Source organism: Eulemur rufifrons, chromosome 30 (assembly GCF_041146395.1).
Source record: "Eulemur rufifrons isolate Redbay chromosome 30, OSU_ERuf_1, whole genome shotgun sequence".
Classification (NCBI taxonomy): domain Eukaryota; kingdom Metazoa; phylum Chordata; class Mammalia; order Primates; family Lemuridae; genus Eulemur; species Eulemur rufifrons.
This window is the reverse complement of record NC_091012.1, coordinates 95,816,132-95,830,833: the sequence shown is the minus strand read 5'-3', so window position 1 is coordinate 95,830,833 and position 14,702 is coordinate 95,816,132. Positions and strand designations below refer to the sequence as shown.

Here is a 14,702-nt window from a genome sequence, read left to right as displayed (position 1 = left end):
AGAATATTGTAAGTCTTTAGAGTTCGGGCTGGATGCCCAGGTGAAAGCTCTTTTTGCGCTAAAGGAAAAAGGAACTTGGTCAAAAATCTGTCAGTGACCTGTCAGTTAGTATAATAACTTTTAAGGATATTAACTTTTAAGGATGTTGCCACTGGCAAATATAAAGGAGCCATTCCCATTAGTAATAAAGGCATTGGGTTTGGTTGACTCACCGAGGGTGTATGAAAATGCTGAGATAATGAATAAAGTGAGGAGAATGAAGATTTATATGCTCTTAATAAAAACATGTACATGCATTTCAATCCCATGTTTTATGAAGGTCGGTGAATTTCAATAATTCTATAGCTTATTCCTTGAAATCTGAGTGAGCTGAATAACACCATCTATTATTGGTAGTGTGAAAACTAAATTTGTTTTATATAGTGCTACAATAAAGAAGTGTTCTGCAAAAATAAAATAAAATAAAATAAAAAAAGAAGAGCTTAGGACTCAGCCAGGTGGCGATGTCCAGTCAGCAGTTAGAAATGTGGATCTGAATACAAGAAAGAAGGGGAATATAGACTTTGGAGTAATCAATCTGACAAGAAAATAAACATATGAATAACTGAATATGCAGCTTGTAGCACTCTTAATTATCAAAGAGCATGCACATTCAGTGGAGTAATGAGCAAGGACAGCACCCCAAGGCAGTTTTTCAACTCAACTCCTATACCATTAATTGTATCCACCATTGACTTGGCAGGAGCTCACCATATGCAGGGAATATAATTACATAAAGCCTCAAAGCCAGACTTAAAGATTTCCCAGAGTAAGACCCCCTGTTGCCTAAAAGCAGAGGAATTAGTGAATGCTGCTGGGGAGTAGGGGAGGAGAGGGACTAAGGGGAATCTTTACCAACTTCCTCTCAGTCCCCACTCATTAAAACTGTGGGGAAACCAAGGAAAAAGCTTACCTGGAAAATCATTCCTTCATCCATTCATTTGTTATGTCTGTGACGGATTTAATCATCCAGCAAGTTGTGTATTAATTGAGAACTTCCCAGCACAAATGCCTGGTAATGGGGGTTACAGCAAAGTAGTAATCTCTTGGGGAGCTTGGAGGCTAAAAAGGGAGACAAGATATATACATGCATAGTAAGGACTAAAAGTTGAAAGGGTTAAGTGTCATGGGAGAAGTGCAAAGAGCAAGATGAGGGATTCCAAGGCATGAGGGAACACATTCAAACTTGGGGAATAGAGAATACCCTTAGAGGAAGGGGCCTGGTGACTGGGCTTAGATAAAATGGATAGAATATGGGCTTGAGATTGTTAGGAAATGGAGGGGGGAGGACACTATGGGGGAAATTGTGAGGCATGTCCTGAAAATAGTGGGGAGTTCAATGTGGCTGGACTGCAGTGTACAAGAGAGGAAAAGTGGGCACCAAGGTGGCAGAGGAAGGTTAAGACTAGCTTCTGAATGCCACTGTGAGCACTAAAACACCATGGGTTCACGGGGTGGATGGAGAGAAAGACAGGTCCTTCCAGCAAGATTTAAGCTTCCCTGTTCTGGCCCTGATCCCTTCTAGGATGGCCTTCCCTCATGCCTTCAGGGAATAGGACAGCCCATGGTTTTCTCTTCAGGTTCCCTTCAAGCTTATTTATACAAGGCACATTCAGTATTTGGGGAAAGACTTCACCATAGCAACAGGCTAGGGCCATTGCCTTGTCCAGCAGTGAAGTGCTTCTCTCTGTCTGGAAAGAGCAGGATTTTTGCTGGGTGGCCACTACCTGGGCTCCCCTTCCCTTCCCAGCCTGCTGGCCTGGGCCTCAGTCAGTCATAGGCCCAATTAAGGTTTTTGTTCAGTGGGGCTCTGGGTGCTTTAGCTCGTCCTTTAATGATGTACCTGGGCCCCTCTAATTAACTGACAAGGCCATTATTCCTCAGTTTTATTTTTGTCTCTTAATTTGGGAGATCCAGGCCTAAAAGAATAATGTAGAAGGCTCAACTATCTTAAAGATTCCCCTTCCTCACCCTCCATCTTACGTCCTTCTCTTTCCCTCCAGGGATCTGTAACATGCCACATTGAGGCTCTGTCCAAGATGAGGACTCTGATGAAGCCACTTCCACATTTTTTTTTTCCTCTGGCTCATTGCCCCACCACTATTTCAAGCTCTTTTTTTAACAGCAGCCAGTGAAAAAGCCTTAGGGGGTTTAGCTAACTAGGAGCTCAATGTGACTCAGCAGAGTGGGAAGGCTTCCAAAACAACCAAAAAAACAGTTAATGCAGTTTAATCAGAAAGAGAGCACCCAGAAGGAGGGTGGCAAGAGCTTTAGCTCTGCTTTGCTGCTCCACCCTGGGAGGTAGCACTTGCTGCCTCACCACTATAATTGAGGATGCCACAGGAGGTGAGGGAATGAGGATGCCACAGGAGGTGAGGGAATGGGGCACTGTCCTGGGAGGCTGCAACCACACTGGGCTGGTGGCACCTCACCAGACCAAGCATGCTCCTGCCTCAAGGACTTTAAATAGGTTCTTCTTTCTTCCTGAAATACTTCCTTCAGTTTTTGACATGGGCTCACTCCCTCACTTCCTTGCGTCTCTACTCAGATATCCTCTCTCCAGATTGGCTGCCTTGGACCTCCCTATTTAAAATAGTTTCTCCCATCACTCTCTCACGCCTTTTACACTGCTTTTTTTTGTCTTCATAGTACTTATCATCTCATGGCTCAAATTATCTGTTTTTCCCAGTAGAATATAAGCTCCTCATAGGGTTTTTGTGTATTTTGTCCACTGTTATGTCTAGAACAGTACTTGATACATAGTGGGGTACAATACAAATTTGAATGAACAAACTCATAGCATTTAGATCATTGTACTGTAGTTTGTGTTTTTACTTCTCTTATCTCTAATAGCATTTTATCTAGGAAGCCTCTTTTTCCTCTTTCTTAACATTTTCACTAATTACATAGTCATTACCTGACATGGTGTATATAGGATGAATGGATGGATGTGTTGGCAGGGATGCTGCGGGAGGGTTTCAAACATCGGATCAGGGTTGGCCCAGACTTATGCTGTCTAGTACAGCAGATACTAGGTACAGGTGACTACTGAGCACTTGAAATTAGGCTTATCTAAATTGCAATGTGTTGTAAATGTAAAATACACACCAGATTTTGAAGCTTTGGCAGAAAAACATGTAAAATTTTTCATTAATGATGTTTTTATCTGTGGGGTACCTTGCTCCACTTACAAGTATCTCCTGGTAAGTGGAGCCTCAAGGAGCCCTCATTAGCGGCATGCTGCATTTACACAGTGTAGGGCAGATAATGCCTTTGTAAAAGTCTCCTTTCTGTTTTTCCTTTTAAAGATACATTTATTTGTTTTCATGTGACAAGTTGTTTCATTAAGAAATATGAACAATTTATGACAGTAAATATAGTAAAGTATTTTAAAAGAATATGCGATAAAGAAAAGGCCATTCAAAGATGTTTATATATGTATGGTGATCATATTCTTCACTTGTACCATCAGGCCTGCAAGGCTGAAATCATTTCAAGCCATATAATAGGTGTTTCTGCCTCAGTCCAAGTTAGTATTACCACTTGGTACTTGAAAGTGTCTAAATGACACAATATAAAACCAATTCCTATTTCAGTATTAATTTTGTTCATCAAAGGCTCCAGTTTCCAGTGATAAGACCAACCAATAAGGTACAGTTAGTACAGATAGAATCATATCTTTTAGGTGACATTTATAATAAACTGTCTCATCAAAGTTCCTCCTCAGAACATATTCTATGGAATTTGACCAAATAGCTTGCAAAATAATTGTACACAAGATATGAATTGGTAACAAAATAAGCTCAAGGGAAAAAATATGAACACAGGTAGCCAAAATATGATCATCATACCTCCATTTGTGCAGTGACACTTAAATATTCAGTATTTTAATGAATTTTAAAGTCTGAGAAAATCAATCTTAGGTGAGCAGTTTGAAATAAAAATATTTAGTACTGGATCACTACTCTTTAAAGTATTTCCTTCATATCCCTTTGAAAATTTTTCCCAGAACATTTGTGAATTTTCCTTAGGAAAAGGAAATGTTTTGCAGTTTCTTGAACAGTTAAACATGTATTTATCACATGATCTGTCCTTTCTGATCCTAGATATTTACCCAAGAGAAAGGAAAGCATATGTCCACACAAGACTTGTACATGAATGCTCATAGCAGCTTTATTTGTAATAACACAAAACTGGAAACAACCTAGATGTCCATTAATGAATGAAGGCATAAACATATTTTGGTGTATCCATACAGTGCAACACTACCCAGCAGTATAAAGGAATGAACCACTGACATGCTCAACAGCATGGATGAATATCAAAATAATTATTATTCTACTGAATGAAAAAAAATCCAGATAAACAAAAATATATGCTGTATGGTTACATCATATAAATCTGTAGAAAATTCAAACCGATGTATACTGACAGAAAGCATGTCAGTGGTTGCCTGAGGGTGGGTGGGAGGGATTGCAAAGGAACACAAAGAAACATTTGGGAGTGAGGGACATGTTCATTTTCTTGACTGTGATGATGGTGTTATGGCTATCCACATATGTCAAAAGTTATCTAATTGTACACTTTAAACGTGCAATTTATTAGATATCAATTACAACTTAATAAAGCTGTTAAAAATAGTATCAGTTTCAAAAGGGAATAAAAATAGTAGACAACAAAAGTACATAAAACAGAACGTGGTGATGAGGGTTAAAGTACCCTGGCATTTTGGGGGAGGATGTTCAAGATATTGATTACATTTAGATTTTGTTATTTATGCATGTAGAATTTCAAGCATAATCATTAACAATTAAAAGTAGGTTATTTACCTCTCAAACCAATAGAGAGAAAAATAGAATTTTAAAATTCAATATAAGAGAACATAGGAAAAAAGGGGGAAAAGAAACATGGAAAAAACATGATATATAGAAAGATCAAAATACAATAACGGAAATAAATTCAACCATATCATTGACTATGATTATAGTCAATGTCGATGGGCTAAACTCACTAGTTAAAAGTTAGAGAATGGTAGCTTGGAATAAGGAATGAAACAGGCGGCAACGGCGGCGGCGGCTCCCTCCCAACCTCCCCCACCCCTCCCCTCACTCCTCATCCCCTTCCCCAGCCCGCCCCGCCGGGAAAACCCGAGCCGTCGCCGCGCTCCCCAGATCGCCGCCTGCTCTGGGCCAACGGTCGCGGGCCCCCTGGCTCTTCCCCTCAGGCCCCTCCGAGCGCCAGGGCGGGGCAGAGGGTGCGGTGCCGTCCTCCCCGCCGCTTTGCACTTTCCCACGTCACAGGCACGCCGGTGGGCAGTGCCGCCATGCCCCAGCCACAGGCTGCTCACGGGCCTAGGCGCGGCGGCCCGAGATAGGGTCCCCTGAGCCTCCCGAGGGAGGAGAGGGAGCCAGCCATGCGCTCTGCCCCTCCCCAACCCAGCCGGGCTGTCGCTGCCGCCGCCGCCACCTCGCTGCTTCAGCCTGGCGGGGAGGAGGAGGAGCAGCAGGTCTCCGGGCCCTGGCACCGCCGCCCAGCAGGACATTTCTGATTCATTTGCATCCTTGAAGAGCATGTGTAGAAGAGGAAGGAAAAGATGGGTGTGAAAACATTTACTCATAGCTCCTCTTCCCACAGCCAGGAAATGCTTCCAAAGCTAAATATGCTGCGAAATGATGGACATTTTTGTGCTATCACTATTGGTGTCCAGGACAAAATCTTCCGGGCACATAAAGTAGTACTAGCAGCTTGCAGTGATTTCTTTTGCACCAAACTTGTAGGCCAAGCAGGGGATGAGAGCAAGAATGTGTTGGATCTGCATCATGTTACCGTGACTGCCTTTATACCCCTCCTAGAATAGGCCTACGCGGCCACTTTGTCAATTAACACAGAAATTATTATTGATGTCCTAGCTGCAGCCAGCTATATGCAAATGTTTAGTGTTGTTAGCACCTGCTCAGAATTCATGAAATCAAGCATTTTATGGAATACACCCAACAGCCAACCAGAAAAGGGTCTAGACGCTGGACAAGAAAATACTTCTAACTGCAGTTTTCCTTCTCGAGATGGAAGCATTTCTCCAGTGTCTTCAGAGTGCAGTGTGGTAGAAAGAACCATTCCTGTCTGCCGAGAATCCCGGAGAAAGCGCAAAAGCAACACTGTTATGTCTCCTGAAAGTCCTGTGAAGTGTAGCACACAAACAAGTTCACCCCAGGTATTGAATTCTTCAGCTTCCTACTCAGAAAATAGGAATCAGCCAGTTGACTCTTCTTTAGCTTTCCCCTGGACTTTTCCTGTTGGAATTGATCGAAGGATTCAACCTGAGAAGGTTAAGTAGGCAGAAAATACCCGGACTTTAGAATTACCTGGCCCGTCTGAGACAGGTAGAAGAATTGCTGATTACGTGACTTGTGAAAGCACAAAAACTACTTTGCCTCTGGGTACAGAAGAAGATGTCCAAGTCAAAGTAGAAAGGTTAAGTGATGAGGAGGTCCATGAGGAAGCGTCCCAGCCTGTCAGTGCGTCTCAGAGTTCCCTGAGTGATCAGCAGACAGTGCCAGGAAGTGAACAAGTTCAAGAGGACCTTCTGATTAGTCCACAGTCTCCCTCTATAGGCTCAGTAGACAAAGGCCTTACCGAGGGATTACCTACACTTCCAAGCACCTCTAGCACTAATGCTCATGCAGATGATGATGATCGATTGGAAAATGTTCAGCATCCCCACCAACTCTACATTGCTCCTTCTACCAGCAGGACGGAACGACCAAGTCCAAATGGTCCAGACAGACCTTTTCAGTGTCTGACCTGTGGGGTGGGATTCACCCATATCCAGGATCTCAAACAGCACATGCTGATCCACTCAGGAATTAAACGATTTCAGTGTGCCCGCTGTGGGAAAAAGTTGACCGGGGCTTACTCGCTAAAGATGCATCGCCTAAAGCATGAAGTGATTTCCTAGTACCGGACTACTTAAACCACGAGCGAGAAGAGACCCTTGTTCAGTATGATCTTGGAGAACACAGTTTTGAAAGCAACTGCTCTGTTCAAATGCCTGTAAATTCGAAGGTCTCCTCCACCCAGAATTGCAAAAGCACTTTCCCCCTGTGGTCTCTAGGTGGGCTGGCAGAGAAGGAGGAAGAAATGCCAGAGCAGCCAAAGACCAGTGCTTGTGCTCAGGCCCCCAGAGATGACCCCCCAAAATCAGAGCTGTCTTCTATAACTATTGAGTAATTTTGTGGTTTGGCTTCATTTTTGGTTTTTGGAAAGTGCCTGTGCTTGGCCTTGTACATTTAGTTTAAATTTTTAAACAAAAAAAGGGTTTGGGAAAGAGTTTCCCTTTTTACTTTATAAGCCCTGCAACTGATGTTTAATTTTCCTAACTGAGAGATTGCTTCTGTAAGTACACAGTAACATACCATTGAAACATAATAGAAACTATGAGACTTAAGGAGAACCAGTTGACTTTAAAACACATACAGATTTCTTCTTCCATTGTTAAAAGTAGGCTAGCAACAGATCATTAGGTAGAACAGAAATCACATTATCATTGACCTTCCTGAGATCAAAGGGTACTCCAGAAAGAGATTAAATAGAATTTACAAATGGCCTGAGTAGATATTTATGAATATATACAGGATGATGTACAATGTTTTTTTGAGCCTATTGTTTTGGAAAGTATTTATGGTAAGCTTTCCTAAAAATTATTAGGGCAAATACTTCTGAAATACAGCATACTCTTTTAATCTTTGTGGTTTCTGTTATGATTTTTCATGGTGAAAATTTGGTATTGAGAGAGGCATCCCCTGTGCCTTTATAGTACCACTCCACAGGCCAAGAAGCATGATTGAGAATAGTCAGGCTATAGATGAAATGACCAGGAATGGAGAATGAAGTATGTAAATCTCAGCTTCACAGGAACATTTTAAATACTGCTTTTCTGACTAAAACTGATGTTTACCTGGTCTTTGAATGTTAATGCCTGATTATTATGTCATTGCCCAAGTCAGTTTTCCCCTTACCCCATCACAGTATGTTTTCTTGCATATACTGGTGTGCTACCATATAAAGGAAAAATATTGGAGTTATTCTATATTTTATATATAGGTTTATGTATTGTTGGGGGTGTTTTTATTGTGCTGTTTTGGACATACTAAAGAATTCTCTGTTGAGGCTACATTCTTAACCCAATAAGATTGTTTACAAAATCCCATATCACAGCGATACATCGTACGTTCCAAAATAGTTTTAGACATTGCTAAGTTTATTAAAAGCAGTTACTATAGTTTTTGCAGAATGTAAGCAATAATGTCAAAGATGAGAAGAGGCTATAAAATGATCATCTACAACTCATAAATCTGCTTTGGGAAATTGCTAAGACTGACGAAAAACTAAAAACCTTAAATTAATGAGTATCACCTTTTCTGCTGCTAAAAATATGAAACGTTGTAGTTTATAACTCCAGACTTGAGTACACTTTTTATCTGGCGCCATTAAAGCATCTCTGATATTAATCTTAAAAAACTAATAAAAAAATAAAACAAAAACTAGGTACTTGCAGTTTACAAGAGACATTAAAAACATAAGGACACAGAAAAATTGAAACCAAAAAGGATAGAAAACAATATACAAGGCAAATAATAACAAAAAGAAATATATATCATAACGGCTTCAAAAGGCAACAACTATACTGCCCTGTGGAAAATTATTTGGAGATACCTCAAAGAGCTAAAATTAGAAATACCATTCCAGTCAGCAATAGCACTATTAGGCATCTACCTAAAAGAACAAAAGTCATTCTACAATAAAGACATCTTCATCCGAATGTTTATGGCAGCACAATTCACTATTGCAAGGATGTGGAAACAACCCAAGTGCCCATCGATTCATGAGTGGATTATTAAAATTTGGTATATGTATGCAATGGAATATTACTCAATTATAAGAAATGACAGTGATCTAGCACCTCTTATATTTTCCTGGATAGAGCTGGAGCCATTATTCGCAGTGAGGTATCACAAGAATGGAAGAATAGGCTCCACATGTACTCACCATCAAATCGGCACTAACTGATCAACACCATGGTGCTCACACAGTAGTAATATCCTCCAGGGATTAGGGGGTTGGGGGGTGTAAACTCACAACTAAGGGACGCAGCGAGCATTGTAGAGGGGAAGGGCATGCCTCTAATCCTCGCTTGGGTGAGGCAAAGACATAAAATGTAACCAAAATGTTTGTACCCTCATAATATCCTGAAACAAAAATAAATAAAAAATAAAGGCAAAAACTGACAACGTTAGAAGGAAAAATCTAAAAATCTGCCTTCAAGGGTGGAAATTTTAATATTCTCTTTTCAATTACTGATAGATCATGCGGAAAAATAATTTGTAAGAATATAGAAAATTTTAACAACAAATAACAAGCTTGATCAAGTGGACACATAAAACTCTGTACCAATTAGAGAATGGTCATTCTTCTCAAGCACTCATGAAACATTTACAAACATTGGACTGTGTATTAGGCCGTAAATCAAGTACCTACAAATATCAAAGGATTTATTTCACCTAGGCCAATTTCTTTTATCATCATGCAATTAAGTTAAAAATCAATAACAAAAAGATGGTTTTAAAAGTCTTCACCTTTGGGACTTTTAAAAGCATTTTTAATTTTTAAAGTGCCTTGCTTCATAGTAACTAAGAAAGCAAGGTAAAAAACAGCATGTACAGTGACAAATCATGTGGGGGAAAAGGGCAGAAACAAAATATACAACTTTATTCACTTATATATTTACTTCATCAGTATATTCAGTACTCACATACACATATACAAATTAAAGAAGCTAAATGACATTGGTTGTTCTTGGGAAGGGAGAATGGGTGGACGGAACTGGGGGTCAAGGGGTGGAAGGAACACTTCTATCTTATAACCTTTTGCAACTTCCAGATTTTGAACCATGTGAAAGCAGTACCTATTTTAAAAATGAGCGAAAAAAAACTTAGTACATTAGGACAAGAGGGCATATCATTTTGCAACTGTATGTGGCTTTATGTAACAGAGAACCAATATAACAATGGTTTAAATAAGATAGGTTTTTTTTTTTTCTCTCTCTCATCATACCAAGAATTGCAGAGATGGGCAGGCCAGGGCTAGGACAGTGGCTCAAAGTTGCCAGGGTAAGGTTTATGTTTCTTTTGGCTTTTCTTTCATAGTGGGGCACAAGATGGCTGCTGATGCTCTCTAGTCATTAGTTACACATTTCAAGGAGAAAGAAGCAACAAATACAAAGACAAAATTGTATTCGTCATCTGAGCTTATTTCCCTCTGAAGAAAACACAGACACACACACACACACACACACATTTTAAGAGCTTTCCACAAAGCCCCATCAAAATAACTTTTGCTTATATCTCATTGGCCAGTACTGTGTTCATGACCACCCTTATATGCAAGGGGGAGGTAAGGAGGTGGGGAGGTAAGGAAATACTGACTTTTTTAAATCCGAGTATGTTTCTACCTGCAACAAAGTTAGAGAGTAAGGAAGAATGGGAGACCAGATGTTTGGTAGACAATTAACAATCTCCACCACAGGTGAGAGCTACCTTAATCCGATAAAAGGTTTCTACCAAAAGTGCACAGCAGACATCACACTTAAAAGTGAAACATTAGAAGTATTTCTTTTAAAGTCTGGAAGAAGATAAGGAGGCCCAATACTATTTAACACCTCCTACTATCACTACTACTATTCAATGATGTTCAAAAGGCTTTAGCCAGTACAATAAGATACATAAGTACACACCAACGAGAGAGATAAAAAGTACTAAAAATTGGAAAAGAATAAATAAAACTCAGTATTCATAAACAATGTGTTTATCTACCATAAAAATCAAATAAACTCAAAATAATTTATAGAAAAAATACTGTAATAGATAAGAGCAAGGCTGCTGGATATATGATCAATATGTAAAAAACCATTGCATTTCTATACACCAGCAATAAACAGCTTGAAAGTGTAATTTTAAAAGAGTTACCATTACAATGGCAATGAAATTTATCAGGTACTTAGAATAAATCCAACCAAAGTTGTACATGACCTTCATGGAGAAAAGTATAAAACAATATTGAAAGACTTAAAAGAAGACAAAAAATATGATAAGACATGTAAATGAGGTATAAAATCATAAATATGTTGATTCTCTCCAATTAATTTATAAATTCAATGCAACTCACATCCAAATCCCAACAAGATTTTTAAGATGGAACTTGACAGATTTGGTCTAAAATTTATGTGGTATATTATATATGGAAGAATGGCCAAAATAATTAAAAAAATTTTTTTTTCCTCTGGGATAATAGGCGTGAGCCACCATGCCTAGCCCAAAATAATTTTTAAAAAGAACAAAGATGAGGGACTTGCCTTAGCAGATACCAAAAAAGATAATAAGGCTATACAGTGATGAAAACTGTGTGGTATTGGTAAAAAAAGACATATACCTAAATGGACCAGAATAAAGAATCCAGAAACATCCCAACGTACATATGGGAATTTAGTACATGATAAAAGTGACATAACAAATCAATGAAAAACAAACTATTCAATAAATATTTCTGGACAACTGGTCAGTCATTGGGGGAAAATTAATTAGTTCCCTAACCTACACTTTTCATATAAATATATTCATTCCAGTTATATTACAGATTTAACCACCAAAACCAAAATTATAACAAAGTATTTGAAAAACGTATAGGTACATATGCTTATGGATTTAAGGGATGAAACACCTTTTAAAGAGGACACAGAAAACTAAAAACTTAAGGAAAATATTGGTAAATTTGATGACATCAAAGCATAAAATTTCTGTACAAGAAAATAATCATAAATAATGTTAAAAGACAAGTCACAGGCTAGGAGAAAATATTTGCAACATAAAAAACAGACAAAACCTTTGCATCTAAAATACATCAAGAACCCCTACAAATCAATTTAAAAAGACAACTTTTGTAGATCTTTTGAACTACAAAGTCTGTATTCTTTCTATTACATTATACCAGTGATTTGCAAATATTTTTATAAAAGGAGAACCCTTTTTAAAACAAAGATTTCACGTGGGAGTCCAATAAATAAACAAAGAAACAAAACAAACAAACAAAAAAAACAATAAGCAAAACTCTTTTGGTTGAAGCAGAGGTGAAAGACCTAGAACTCTGTATACTAGAGTCTTTCTTGATAACAGCTGACAATACTCTGTGGCCAGCATTGAGCTGAACACTTACAATGCATTAACTCATTTAATCCCCACAATAGCCATATGAGGCAGAAACTGTTATTATCTCTATTTTTCAGATGAGGAAACAGAGGCCCAGAGAGGTTAAGCCATTTGCTCAAGGCCACAGAGCCTAGTAAATGATGGGATTCAATCTCAGGCAGTCTGGCTTCATAGCCTGTGACATTAACCACGCTGCCTTCACATGAACCAACCTGCAAGGAACCCCTAGGGATTTTCTAAGCACAGTTGGAACACTACTGAAATCCACCACACTACCTTCGTACTCAATCACTACAGTAGACTGCACCCTTCCCATCAAGGCATCCTCACCATGGCATACTTGACTATATTCATTCCTGCCATCATGCCTTTGCTTATGCTGTTGTACCTGGAATATCCTACCCACTCAAGTGACCTACATTGTCCTCATCCTCCAACGTATACTCAAGTCTCACTTCCTTCAGGAAGTTTTCCCTGAAACCTGGAGCCCTCAGTGACTTCTTCCTCTGAACAACCTGCATGTGGAGTCTGAATCACATAATAAGGTTTTGCATTATCCTCCAATGCAGTGCTTTGCACACTGTATCCTAGGAAGCCCTAGGATTCTATAGAGATGCCTTAGGGACTGTCTGGGAGGAGAGGGGGGACTAAGTAGATGGGGATCCAGGCTTTCAGACTTGATTCCTTGTTCTAATAAAAGCAGTTCCTCTCTTATCCATTGTTCAGGTTTGGTTTCCACATAAAATTTTATATGAATAAAGAAAGGGTCTGCTAATATCAACAATAAAGTAAAAGTGTGAAAAACTGCTGCTGTTTCAAGACATTTTACCTCCCAATTATTATATCACGCCTAAGAAACTGTCATTTTTGTAGGCCAATAGCAGTCAAATACCAACAATTTCCAATGGTTCAAACTAATATATGCTCTCCTCATATTCCTGATCTCTCCTAAATTGTAGGTTGGAAAATAGTCACAGAAGGCTTTTCACTGAATCTGTTTCGTGGCAACTGGACCCCATTTCATGTAGGCATATTTTGGGGCAACTGTTTTAGAGATCAGTAGAAAGAGCTGGAGAGATAGGACACATGTCTGAGGGCTGTCCGGAAAGTATCGAGCCATTGTTAATCTAATGAGAACAGCTTGTGTGACATCTATGTAACCTGGCAGCCAAGGAGCGTGGACTGTAATGTGCATGTGTGAACGATGGCAACTTGACCTTACTAATCAGTGGGGCGCTAGACACCACTGATTCACCATGTGTATTGTGTGGCTAAGCAAGTAGAGCAATGAATCTGCATCAAAGTTTGCATTAAGCTTGAACGTTCTTCCCTGGAAACTATCCGGATAATTCAGAAGGCTTTCAGGGATCATGCAATGGGTGCAGTGCAAATAAAAGTGTGGCACAAATGCTTCAAAGATGGTCAAGAATCTGTTGAAAGTGATCGGCACTCTGGAATACCTGCAACAAGCAGAACACCTGAGAATGTTGAACGTGTACGGGTTAGGTTAAGAGACACTGGGAGGACGGTGTGAGGTCCCAAAATGCCTACTTGGAAGGGGAATGAGGCGTCATTGTCCTAGGTACAATGTCTCCTTGTATCTTGTATCTTCATCAATGTCTCTATTTTTCATATTACGTGGCTGGATACTTTCTGGACAGACCTCGTAGACCTCGTAGACCAGAAAATGATGATTGGGGCCAGCCAACATTCTGTGGCCTCTGAAGGCATTTCAGCTGCTGAGTGAGTCTTAAGCTGTTTGCAAGGCCCAAATAACCCAGAAAATAGCTCTGGGAGCAGGATGTTCCCTATAAAGGCAAAGCTGTTGAAATGCAATGCTACACACTTCTTGAAAGTGGTCCTTGAAGGTTTTGTCCCAAAGGCATATTTTACATAAAAAAATGCATCTCAGTTATATGAAAAAAATGATCTTGTCAGCAGTGCTTGAAGACTATCCCATTTTTTTTCATTAGACTTGCATAAGAAATCAGTAGTTGTACAAGTTGGAACTGTCTTTGAAAAGGGATCTTTTACAGAAATGGGATCTTCGTACCTTTATGGCAATGGCTGGCACAGTGTCATTACGTCAGCCAGTACTAAGCAACTGCTAAGGAGAGTATTGATTCTCAAAGGATTATAGACCACTTTGTCCATGTAAAGTACAGGCTGAAGCATTCAACTAATCCCCTTACCATGCCACAAGGTAGGACCTAGCTCTAGACAGTACCAACAGAAGCTATGCTGCTGCCAGGCCAGCAGAGGGAGAGCAAGTACAGAGCACAACATTTTCCCAGCGGGAGAGCAGAGGATGAAGCAGGAAGATGTTAAAAATGACTAATACATCTTCCTGCTTCTTCCTCTCCTCTCCCGCTGGGAAAATGTTGTGCTCTGTACTTGTTAAATATT

The 14,702-nt window shown here is 39.6% G+C and overlaps 1 protein-coding gene across 1 annotated transcript; it reads left to right on the top strand.

Annotated features, from left to right (window-relative positions):
• The first annotated feature begins 5,632 nt into the window (after nucleotides 1-5,632).
• Nucleotides 5,633-7,926, top strand: LOC138378543 (zinc finger and BTB domain-containing protein 44-like). Its single transcript, XM_069463865.1, is given in 3 exon segments — nucleotides 5,633-6,982; nucleotide 7,353; nucleotides 7,853-7,926. Coding segments are annotated over 3 exon segments (1,425 nt in total).
• Nucleotides 7,927-14,702: the final 6,776 nt, after the last annotated feature.